This window comes from Eretmochelys imbricata, chromosome 2, assembly GCF_965152235.1.
Source record: "Eretmochelys imbricata isolate rEreImb1 chromosome 2, rEreImb1.hap1, whole genome shotgun sequence".
NCBI lineage: Eukaryota > Metazoa > Chordata > Testudines > Cheloniidae > Eretmochelys > Eretmochelys imbricata.
In genome coordinates this window covers 239,995,779-240,008,009 of record NC_135573.1, presented here as the reverse complement: position 1 = coordinate 240,008,009, position 12,231 = coordinate 239,995,779, and the positions used below count along the sequence as shown (strand labels likewise).

Below are 12,231 nucleotides of genomic sequence, written 5' to 3'. Positions count from 1 at the left end.
AGAAGAGGACAGGACAAGGAGTAGTGGTCTCAAGTTGCAGTGGGGGAGGTTTAGTTTGGATATTAGGAAAAACTTTTTCACTAGGAGGGTGGTGAAACACTGGAATGCATTACCTAGGGAGGTGGTAGAATCTCCTTCCTTAGAAGTTTTTAAGGTCAGGCTTGACAAAGCCCTGGCTGGGATGATTTAATTGGGGATTGGTCTGCTTTGAGCAGGGGGTTGGACTAGATGACCTCCTGAGGTCCCTTCCAACCCTGATATTCTATGATTCTGTGGGTGCTCTTCAGATTATGACTGTGTGTGCAGCATCTGTGCTACCATAATATAAATAACATTAAACTCGAGATGGAAACTCGAAAGTAGAGCTCCAAGCAAACCAGAAAAGAAATATAATACAAAAGGGTGCTAAAAACGATGCAAGTTTAAACTAGTGAGGGTAATAACATCACATAGTTGCTCAGTAAGTAATGTATGCATCTTGATGGCTTAGTTTGTTTTTATTTCAATAAAAAGGGATCTTGTTTACCTATCATGCAGGCTTTGCTGTTACTCCTAGCTGTCCCCAACTATGCCACAGCAATGTAAAAATTGACAGATTTCTTAAGTTGCGCTGCTACCCACACTGTATAGTACCAATGGGAAACAGACCATGGTCCTCACTTACTTACTTACTAGGTTCTGCAGCTTGGCAGAGCTATGATTAGATCAAGAATTGAGTTTGGCTGCAGGCTTGAACAACATCATTTAAGGTTCCAAATGTGAAATGAATTTAAACTTAACTGTAAAGGCTAGAAAATGTTATTTATTTTAATTAAAGCATACATTTTTGCCATATTTAAAACTTGGCACTAAACTCACCAAGATGAGTTAGATAATTATTAAATTGTTCTTTCAAGCCAGCATCCAAAATAAAAAAACTGCAATATATAGTTTGAGGATTTGTATCAGAAATAACGACTTTTTCACAAAATCATGCACAATTCTTTATTTTTTCAATGATCAGAGGTTGTAAGCCTCATATAGTGTCTGCTCCTGGAGGAATTTTGCAGTTTTGCACCACTAGACGTGTGCAGAATTCACATGCCATGCATATTTTTAATTTTTTTGCAGAAAATAACTTCTGCTGGAAAGTCGCTACAGTTCCCCTTTTGCCCACCAGAGAGCGCTGTGGCACTAGAACAGAGCAGCCACTCCTGGCCAGCTGGGGGGGGAGAGAGCCTGTAGCGCCGCCTTCACAGTGCCTGTCGTGCCAGGTCAGGAGACTGGGGATATAGGGAAACAGACAGTATGGCGCTGCTGGGGGGTGAGACAGGGCTCATAACAGTTAGTGGGGGATGACAGGCTGGGGTAGGGGCTGAATGGGAGTGGAGGCACAGGGGAAGGAATGCAGGGCCACATAGGGACAGGGACGTGCCTTAGTGGAGACATGGGGACAGGGGCAGATGTGCCTGACTGAGTGGGAGAGACTAGGGGTCAGCCAGGGTCTCTGAATGGGGGAACCCCGTCCCCCCCAAAAAAAACCTTGTACATACTTGTCCCATACTACCCAACAACCCTCCAAATTCACACCCAGGTTCCTTCCCAGCAATTACTTCCCTCTCCCTCAGCTCCTCTGTTACCTCTGACTCCCCCAAATCTTTGCACTGCTTCTGAGGGGTGTGGGAAATACAGTTCTGTATTGTAACTTAAATGAATTATTAATCAGAGTTCTGTATTAATATGCCTAGTAAGTAATCTATTTGCCAAAAACCATTTCCTGAATCTTTTTTTATTAGCTGTATTGTTAAGACATGCTTGCTGACAGGTATTTTAAAATAAATTACCAAACTAACTGAAAGTGGAGTGATTATATGGTGTTATTTTGACAAAATATGCAAAATTTTAAAATATTGTGTCCATAATGTTTAGGTTTTTTGGCACTTAGTTTTTTGGCACAGAATTCCCCCAGGAATAATATATCTAATAAAAAATGGGCAGTGACAAAAAATTAGAGAAGCTAAAACCCAGGGTGGTAGTGTGAAGCCCTGACTGTTTGCTTGCCACAGTATCTACCTCTAACAAGTCTTAGATTAGTGGTCCCCAAACTGCGCAGTGCGCCCCTGTAGAGGGGCATGGAGGAAAGTTTGTGGGGGGGGTGCAGCGGGGCACGGGCCGGCCCTTATGGGAGGGAGCGCCATCCAGCTCTGCCCCCAACCTCTGCTCCCAGACTCGGCTCCCACTCCCAGTCACGGCTCTTGGCCCTGGCCCCAGCCACAGCTCCACTCCTGGCCGTAGCTCCCAACCACAGTTTCCAGGGGGAGAGGGGGTGGCATGTGGGGTAAGAGGGGCATGACTTAAAGTTTGGGGACTACTGCCTTAGAGTATCCCGCTGTACTTGGTATTGTTGAGACATCACCTGGAGTATTGTGTCCAGTTTTGGATACCACACTTTAAGAAAGATGTGGACAAAATAAAGAGCCCAGAAGAGAGCAACAAAAATGATAAAATGTTTTAAAAGCCTGACTGACCTATGAAGAGAGGTTTTAAAAAAAATAAAAATAAAAAAACTGGACATGTTTAGTCTTTTAGAGAGAAGACTGATAACAGTCTTCAAATATTGTGTTAAGGTCTAATTATAAAGAGGATGGGGATCATTTGTTCTTCATGTCCATTGGAGGTAGGACAAGAAGTAGTTGGCTTAATCTGCAGCAAGGGAGACTTAGATTAGATATTAGGAAGAACTTTCTAACTATAAGGGTAGTTAAACACTGGAATAGACTTCCTTCCAATGAAGGTTGTAAAATGCCTGTTATAATAGGTTTCTAAGAACAAATTAGACAAACAGCTGTCAGGGATATATATTTGGGAGTGTGTGTATATATATTTGATCCTGCTTCATCATGAGGGCATGGCCTAGATGACCCCTCAAGGACTCTTCAAGCCTACATTCTATGATTCTATCCTTTTATACTTCTACAAGTATTTGTATTAGCTTGACATGCAAATAACATGTCATTGAATAGTCCATAATATTTCCTTAGATACAAAATAGTGTTGCTTGTACCCATAAAGGATTTTGGTTGGTGGGTTTTTTGCTATTTCTAAATAGCTGCCTCTGTACAGAAGAGAACTCTACAGCTTTCCAGTAGTCAGGGGTGTGTGTGTGTTGTGTGAGCTCCACCTACTGGAAGTCTTCCTGGTGTATCCTTGTTATGTTACTTGGAACATCTCCACTAAAATGTAGTGTTAATTTATCATGTCTTGTCTTTTCTTTGTGATGTAAATACAGAAATCAACAGAAACTAACGTTTTATGTTTTTAAAAATGGGCTAGGAAAGTAAGGTGAACTCATCACACCAGATGTCTCAATAGAATGTCAATTTTCAAATCCCTTTTCTTTTTTTCTTTTTTTTATTTGTAGGAACATCATCTTCAGCGAGCTATCTCAGCACAACAGGTATATGGAGAGAAGAGGGATAATATGGTTATACCGGTCCCAGAGGCAGAAAGTAATATCGCTTACTATGAATCTATATATCCTGGGGAATTTAGGATGCCAAAGCAGCTCATTCATATACAGCGTAAGTATAAATATTTTTAAACTGTATGTGAAAGCCTATATCCAAAATGTTCTTTAAACTGATCATTTAAAGGAATTTCTTTAAAAACCTATTGAACTACTGTTGAAACTTCCTTTCGAAGATTAATGTTTGTGCAGCATCTTAAGATGTAAACCAGTGGTGGGTGATCTGCAGGCCACACACAGCCCATCAGGATAAGCAGGTAGCGGGCCACGAGACATTTTGCAGATGTTTACCCGACTGTCCGTGAGCACAGCCCCCCGCAGCTCCCAGTGGCTGCGGTTCGCCATTCTCTTCAATTAGATGGAGTATGTTCACCTCAAGATACATTCTAGAATTCTTCAGCTGCTTCTAGAGGCCTTGGTGGCCCACTTGGGTGCTGTTGCTTGTTTGTTTTCTTTTTTATCTGGCTAAGAGATTTCAGCTGTTCCTTTTGGATGTGGACCTCACCACAGTCATTACTTTACTTCGGGCGGTATGCTTTAATTAGCAACATCTTGAACATACCTGTGCCCCATAAACTGAATAGACTCCCAGTTTATTTCTGGATAAAAGATTGGGATTGATTTACCATCCTCTTTCTTGAGAGTACTGACTACTTCCATGATCATTTTATTTCCTCATGCTCTCTCCTGATAGTATAGGTCAACTGACGTTCTTAAGCTGACTGCCCTGTGAACAAAAAGCAGTCTTCAAAATGTTTCCTGTATGTAAAGTTAGATTATCATAAAGAGTAGATTCAATGATTGGTTAAAGATCATGCCAGATGAACAAATTTTTTATTTATCTTTGTTTTTCATTTAAGATATTAAGGTTACTGATGAGGGGAACTTGGGTGATGTCAATGTAGTCATCAGTGAAGCTTTTTGTTGAAATACCACATATAGTTGGGGTGAAATTCTGGCTTCCTGGAAGTAAAAACAAAAAACTGACTTCAACAGGGCCAGGATGTCACTCCAGATTCTTAGATTGGACTATAGGAAGTATACTGGATAGTAAAATGATAAGCAGTTGAATGCTTAGATATTATATTTATAATGTCATCTTCAGTTAATGTCTGCTTGCATTGTGTCATTGCTTCTGTTAATTTTATTCTCTTTTTATTCTTGTTCACTGTACTTTTATATCTGTTTTTAATAAAAGTATCAAGTTTTTACAATCCCAGACACTTTTGTTGTTGTTGTTGCAACAAAATACTTCCATGGTACTTCCATGTTAACATTCACTGTATTGTTTAGCTTTTAGTTTGGATGCTGAACAGCCGGATTATGACTTGGATTCAGAAGATGAGGCCTTTGTGAATAAATTGAAGAAAAGAATGGACATCTCTCCTTTGCAGTTTGAGGAGATGATAGACAGGCTAGAAAAGGGCAGTGGTCAGCAGGTATAACGTTATTTCAGATAAAAAAATTTAAAAAAAAACAACCTTTCGTGTGCTGCTATTTCTTGTAACACATTGGGTTTTACATTTAGCCAGTCAGCCTGCAGGAGGCCAAACTGCTTCTGAAGGAAGATGATGAATTAATTAGAGAAGTGTATGAGTACTGGATTAAAAAGAGGAAAAACTGTCGAGGTCCCTCTCTTATCCCAGCAGTAAAACAAGAGAAGCGAGATGGTTCCAGCACAAATGATCCTTATGTTGCTTTTAGAAGGCGAACGGAAAAGATGCAGACTCGAAAAGTGAGTAGATATAAAATCTGGCACATTCTTACTGTATTGAAGCATTACTAAGTCAACTTAACTTTGAATACTGAATCTTGAAAAGAAATGGGGGGGAAAAAAAACACTATTTGCATGCTAATGGCACCACTCAATTGAAATAATATACAGTTTAACTACAGAAGTGTGTATCCCAGGAGTGTCACTGTCTTTTTTTTTTTGTAGGTCACTACAAAATCGAGTTATAATAATAATGCAGGTGACTTGTAACTTGCAGTAGATATAAGTTTCTCTGTTTGTACTTTGACATGTCAAAATGCTTGATACAAACTTATTATAGAAATTAAAACAAACTTCAATGAAAACAAAATGAAAATTCTTTTGTTTATATCCACAGAATCGAAAGAATGATGAAGCATCTTATGAAAAGATGCTTAAGTTGCGTCGAGATCTGAGTCGTGCAGTAACTATCCTAGAGATGATAAAGAGAAGAGAAAAAAGCAAGAGGGAGTTATTGCATTTAACACTGGAAATTATGGAAAAGAGGTAGAGTACATCAAGACAAGATTGCATAATCATTTTTGAAAACTTTTGCATTAAATATTCACGCTCTTGCAGAAACAGAACTAATACTAAAATGTCTTTTTGAGTTGTGTAAATCTTTTTTAAAACTACTTTTTAACTTTTGCGCTTAATGATTTTATAATAGTATAGCATGCTTTCACGTTTTACAAAGAGAAAATTAAGTATAAAATTATATATTTACAAATCAGGAAGGAATTAGTCTAGTCTTCATCCAGTCACCCTTGTTTTGTCAGTTTTGCTTTAGGTTTCTTTCACTGTGCACAAATCTAGAAAGAGGAGACTTCACAAATTATAGGTAAATTTATTAAGAACATAAAAATGGCCATGTTGGGTCAGACCCTTGGTCGTCCATATGGCCCAGTATTCTGTCTTCTGACAGTGGCCAGAGTTAGATGCTTCAGAAGGAACAAACAGAACAGGGCAATTTTCTGTGATCCATTCCCCGTCATCCAGTCCCAGTTTCTGGTAGTTGGAGGTTTAGGGATACCCAGAACATGGAATTGCCTCCTTGACCTTCTAGGCTAATAGCAATTGATGGACCTATCCTTCATGAAATTATCTAATTGTTTTTTGTACCAGTTATACTTTTGGCCTTCACAACAGCCAGTTGCAACAAGTTTAAAGGTTGACTCTGCATTGTGAAGAAATACTTCCTTATGTTTGCTTTAAATGTGTTGCCTGTTAATTTCACTGGGTGACACCTAGTTCTTCTGTTATGTGAAGGGGTAAATAACACTTCCTTATTCCCTTTCTCCATACCTACCATGCTTTTAGAGACTTCTATCATATCTCCCCTTAGTCATCTCTTTTCTAAGCTGAACAGTCCCAGTCTTTTTAATCTCTCTCATATGGAAGGTGTTTAATACCCCTAATGATTTTTGTTGTCTTTCTCTGTACCTTTTCTAATTCTAATATCTCTTTTGAGAGAGGGTGACTGGAACTGCATGCAGTGTTCAAGGTGTGGGCATACCACGGCCTTGTATAGGGATATTGATATTTTCTATATTATTTATTCCTTTCCAAATGGTTCCTAACATTGTTAGCTTTTTTGACTGCCATTGCACATTGAGCAGATATTTTCAGGGAGTTATCCACAATGACTCAAACATCTCTGAGTGGTAACAGCTAATTTAGACCCCATTATTTTGCATGTATAGTTGGAAACAATAATCCCAATCGGCATTATTTTGCATTTATCAGCATGAAATTTCATCTCTCATTTTGTCACCCAGTTTAATCAAATCCCTTTATAGCTCTTTGCAGTCGGCTTTGGACACAACTATCTTGAGTAATTTTGTATTGTCGGCAAATTTTGCCACCTCCACTGTGTGTACCCATTTTTCAGATAATGTATGAATATGTTAATCAGCAAGGACCCAGTCAGATCCATGGGAGACACTATTATTTACCTCTCCCCATTGTGAAAACTGACTATTTATTCCTCTCCCTTTGTTTCCTGTCTTTTAACCAGTTATTGACCTTTCCTCGTATCCTATAACTGCTTAATTTACTTCAACACTTCTTGGGGAGGGACCTTGTCAAAGGTTTTCTGAAAGTCCAAGTACACTGTATCAGCTGGATCACCCTTGTCCACATGCCTGTTCATATCCTCAAAAAACTCTATTAGATTGCTGAGGCATGATTTCCCTTCACAAACCTGGGTTGACTCTTCCCTAGCATATCATGTTGATCTGCGTCTGATAATTCCGTTCTTTACTGTAGTTTCAACCAATGTGCTTTGTACTGAATTTAGGCTTACCAGCCTAAAATTGCAAGGATTGCCTCTGAAGCCTTTTTGAAATATTGGTATTACGTTGGCTACCCCTCAGTCTTCTGGTACAGAGGCTGACTTAAGCAATAGGTTACGTACCACAGTTAGTAATTCTGCAATTTCACATTTGATTTCCTTCAGAACACTTGGGTGAATTCCATCTGGTCCTGGTGACTTATTACTGTTTAATATATCCATTGGTTCCAAAACCTGCTCCTTTGGGACAGTTCAAACCTGCTCAAAACCTGCTCAATCTGGGACAGTTCCTCAGATTTTTCACCTAAAAAGAATGGCTATGGTGTGGGGATCTCACCCACATTCTCTGCAGTGAAAACTGATATGAAGAATTCATTTAGCTTCTCCCCAGCAGCCTTGTTTCCTTCAGTGTTCCTTCAATTCGTCCATCGTCCAGTGGCCCCACTGATTGTTTGACAGGCTTCCGGCTTCTGATGTACTTACAAAGAACTAACAACAATTATTTTTATCTTTAGCTAGTTTCTCTTCAAATTCTTTGCCTAGCTTATACTTTTACACCTGACTTGCTAGAGTTTATGCTCCTTTCTCCTCACTAGAATTTAATTTCCAGTTTTTAAAGGATGCCTTTTTGCCTCTATGTACCTTTTTACTGTGTAATTTAGCCATGGTGGTATTTTTTGGTTCTCGTACTGTTTTCTTTTTCTCTTTTATTTGGGGCATACAATTAGTTTCAATCTCTGTTATGATGATTTAAATAGTCTCCATGTAGTTTGCAGGCCTTTTTTTCCTTGTGACGGGTATCTTTTAATTTCCATTTAAGTAGCTTTCTGATTATTGTGTAGCTCCCCATTTTGGAAACCTGGAATTCTTTTGATGTATCTTAAATTTCTTAAGTGAAATTAAGCTTTGCCATAAGTGATGTCTATGCCAGTGACACAGATCAAAAACTTTTGGTGTGGCAGTGAATCACAAATTATTTATAGGTTTTACCCCTTTCCTTTTTCACCATCCTCTTTGTCTCGACCGCTTTAACATCTGATCCAAAATCCACCTGGGCAGAAGAACTGGCAGCCTTCTCCAGTGATATAATGCACTGTTCTATCTATAGGAGTTGTTTGTATGTAATTAAGCACTCCTATCAACACATTATCCAACAGACATATCCCACCCCTCCCACCTCATGATGGCCTGATATCATCTTTGCAATATGTAGAGGTTTTTTAGTTGATTTCTGACATGGAGTATTGATCTTTAATTTATGTGTGTATGTTTACTCTGAGCAAATTATATGGACACTTTCAGAAATTGAAATATATCTGGATATCTATAAGTTTTTTACTCTTTTAAGATACTGAATACTATAGCCCAGCAGTTCTCAAACTGGGTTGCGACCCCATTTTAATACGGTCAGCAGGGCTTTGGGTTTGGACCTCCTGCCCGGGGTGGCGGGACTCAGGTGGGCTCAGGCTTCAGTCCTCCTTCCTGGGGTCATGTAGTAATTTTTGTTGTCAAAAGGGAGTCGTGGTGCAATGACCTTTGGAACCAACCATTGCTAACATGGTGAAAGCTTGTAATATGAGATTATGGCTCAGGCACCTTTGCCTTGTTGTTTAAAGTACTTCTTACTACTTTTTTGTTTTAGTTTAGGTCGTTAGTACTTGTGACACATCCACCTATTAAAATAATAATTCTCTATTTTTTCCCTTCCTACCCCCACCCCTTTTTTCTTCATTTTCTACAACTTTTCTGAAGCTTTTAGAGAGCTATCATTTGGTTCCTTGCCTACTTTTCCTCTGGGCATTGCAGAGTCCATTGTATTAATCTCTCTCCTGAAGTAATAGTGTCTAAATGTTGTCTTTGTTTGTTAGTTATTGTCCTCCTGAGGATTTTCTGATTTAGCTATACATCTTTTTAATGCCAAAAGCTGCGAGTAGTATTCTTATTGTAACTACTATGTAATGTATCAAAGTTATACTATGTCATGTGCAGTTTGTGGAAACTAAAAATGGTATGCAAATATTCAGGGTTTTTGACAATTTAGCACTAAAAAAAATTTTAATTTCAGGTATAATTTGGGTGACTACAGTGGAGAGATCATGTCTGAGGTTATGGCACAGCGGCAGCCAATGAAACCTACCTATGCCATCCCCATCATTCCTGTTACAAATAGCAGTCCATTTAAGCATCAAGAAGCCATGGAACTGAAGGAATTCAAAGTTAACAAGGTAAAGAAGTGGTACTTATAAACAAACATTCATTGTCTTGTGTCAACAGGACACAAAAGGTTTTAGACTATACCAGAAATTTATGCTTATTTTTGAAGGTAAAACCTTTTCTGGAAAATGAAAGACTTATCATTAAAGTACACTAGCAGATCCTCAGCTGGTATAAATTGTCAGAGTCCTACTGAAGATAGGATTACTTGCATAAGAAATAAAGCAAAATGAAGAAGTTCAAAGCAAGTATAGAGCAAATGGCTCAGGACTGGGAGAGGCTCATGTCAAACTTGCGTCTGGATAATCCGTCTTTGTATTTTATGACTCTAGCAAGATTATATCAGGAATCGTTTAGGTCCCTATTTTCAGCTAATGCTGTTCATACAGTTTTGCCTGTGAACTAACTTTACAAACTGGCAAAAATACTTTTTAAAGATGTAAGCTGCAAAAAATAACTTAAAATCTACAGTTTGGTGAAGGATATCTTTATAAATTCATTATTGATGTCAGTTTTCAAATGCAATACACCTCATAGTAGTTTTATCTGAAAGAGCCTTTATCCAGTAGCCCATATGGAATTTCTTTCATCTGCCTTAAAAGGATGAATGCTTCTGGTTGGGTTCTAATCAGTCTGAGCTTTACAGACTGGTGATACATTGCTACTGTAATAAAGTTTCTAGAGCACACTATTTATTAATGGCGGCAGCTGAATTCCTCAATGTTGCTTTACATAATAAATAGGACTATCTTATTAGGCAATTATATGCAAGTATCTATACTTTTAGCCCCCAAAATCTCTTTTCCTCATGTATACAACACTACTGCAAAGCTTGAAAGAGGCAACTAGAGTACTTCCTGTCAGGAATTTTTAACATGATGTTAAATTTATGTTTACACCATGTAATGGTCTATTGGGTAAATCATAAGCTTTAGTGGGCTACAGCCCACTTCGTCAGCTGCATAGAATGGAACATATAGTAGGAAGATATATATACATACAGAGACGGTGGAAGTTGCCATACAAACTGTAAGAGGCTAATTTAGTTAAGATGAGCTATTATCAGCAGGAGAAAAAAACTTTTGTAATGATAATCAAGATGGCCCATTTAGACAGTTGACAAGAAGGTGTGAGGATACTTAACATAGGGAAATAGATTCAGTATGTGTAATGACCCAGCCACTCCCAGTCTCTATTCAAACCCAAGTTAATGGTATCTAGTTTGCATATTAATTCAAGCTCAGCAGTTCTCCTACACTTCAACCTCTCTGGCCACTCAGTAAAAGACTTAAGGGTGGCAATTTTGCAACAGAAAAGCTTCAAAAACAGACTCCAACGGGAAACTTTTATTTTCTTGCAGCAAGAGAAAGCTGATGTTATAAGACCCAAAAGGAAATATGAGAAAAAGCCCAAAGTCTTACCTTCATCTGCTGCTGCTACTCCTCAACAGACAAGTCCTGCTGCACTGCCAGTCTTTAATGCTAAAGATCTGAATCAGTATGATTTCCCCAGCTCAGATGAAGAACCTCTTTCCCAAGTATGATCTCGACAGTTTACTGCTTCTTTTCTAAGAGCAGTAGAAATCTATCTCATGACCTTACCAGCTCCCTTTGTGTTTTCAAAGGTTATGTCTGGTTCCTCCGAAGCTGAGGAAGAAAATGATCCTGATGGTCCTTTTGCTTTCCGTAGGAAAGCAGGTTGTCAGTACTATGCTGTAAGTGAGACTTATTTATAAACTATAAGACTGAGCATCATTATAGAATAAATCTTATTTTTAATTGTTCTCTCAAATTCTTTTAAGCCTCATTTAGATCAGACTGGCAACTGGCCATGGAGTAGTCCTAAAGATGGAAGATTAGGAGATGTCCGCTATAGATACTGCTTAACCACGCTCACTGTACCCCAAAGGTGTATTGGGTTTGCACGAAGACGGGTTGGGCGTGGTGGAAGGTAAGCTGCCTTAATTATTGCTATAAAAAGCTGTGGATAATTTTAAAATTGACACAAGGGCAAAAGTGAAAATGAAAGACACTGGCACCCTAAAAGATAGCACATATGGAATGCTTTCACTTACTGATTTTTTTTATCTTTTGGTTTGTTCCACTGTCTGTAAAAGCCATCCTGACACTGTTTGCTTCTTTGTTTATAGACCATTACTGTTGATATTGGGAAAGGCTTTTACCACTCCAGAGCTAACGTTGGCGGTTGTAGTATAAAAATTATTTGTGAAGATTGGTTGGTGAATGGTAGATTTTAAAAATGGGTTTCCCCTCTCCCAGAACCCAGAGATCATCCTCTACTTGAGAAACTGAAGTCCTGAAAGTTCAGTCTGACATACCTTTAAAATATAGCTATGTACGATTGCTGCTGTGGGCTAACATGTTACTTGTAATCCTGAAATCTGCAGACAGTTTTGTGATTGTCTAGCATCTTAATTTTTAAGACTGAGACTTCCAGAAAATGGGA

At 38.6% G+C, this 12,231-nt stretch overlaps 1 protein-coding gene across 4 annotated transcripts in view; it reads left to right on the top strand.

The window, feature by feature from the left end:
• The window catches only part of EPC1 (enhancer of polycomb 1), a 108,541-nt gene that overhangs the window by 71,939 nt on the left and 24,371 nt on the right, over positions 1 to 12,231 (top strand). For all 4 annotated transcript variants that reach the window (XR_013344954.1, XM_077808287.1, XM_077808285.1 and 1 more), the window contains 8 exons: positions 3,401 to 3,560; positions 4,799 to 4,944; positions 5,034 to 5,240; positions 5,617 to 5,765; positions 9,617 to 9,776; positions 11,126 to 11,302; positions 11,390 to 11,479; positions 11,567 to 11,715. Coding sequence is in view for 3 of the 4 variants with exons in the window: in XM_077808285.1 (XP_077664411.1) it covers positions 3,401 to 3,560; positions 4,799 to 4,944; positions 5,034 to 5,240; positions 5,617 to 5,765; positions 9,617 to 9,776; positions 11,126 to 11,302; positions 11,390 to 11,479; positions 11,567 to 11,715 (1,238 nt within the window). In the remaining variant the exon portion in view is untranslated. The remainder of the gene's footprint in view (positions 1 to 3,400; positions 3,561 to 4,798; positions 4,945 to 5,033; positions 5,241 to 5,616; positions 5,766 to 9,616; positions 9,777 to 11,125; positions 11,303 to 11,389; positions 11,480 to 11,566; positions 11,716 to 12,231) is intronic.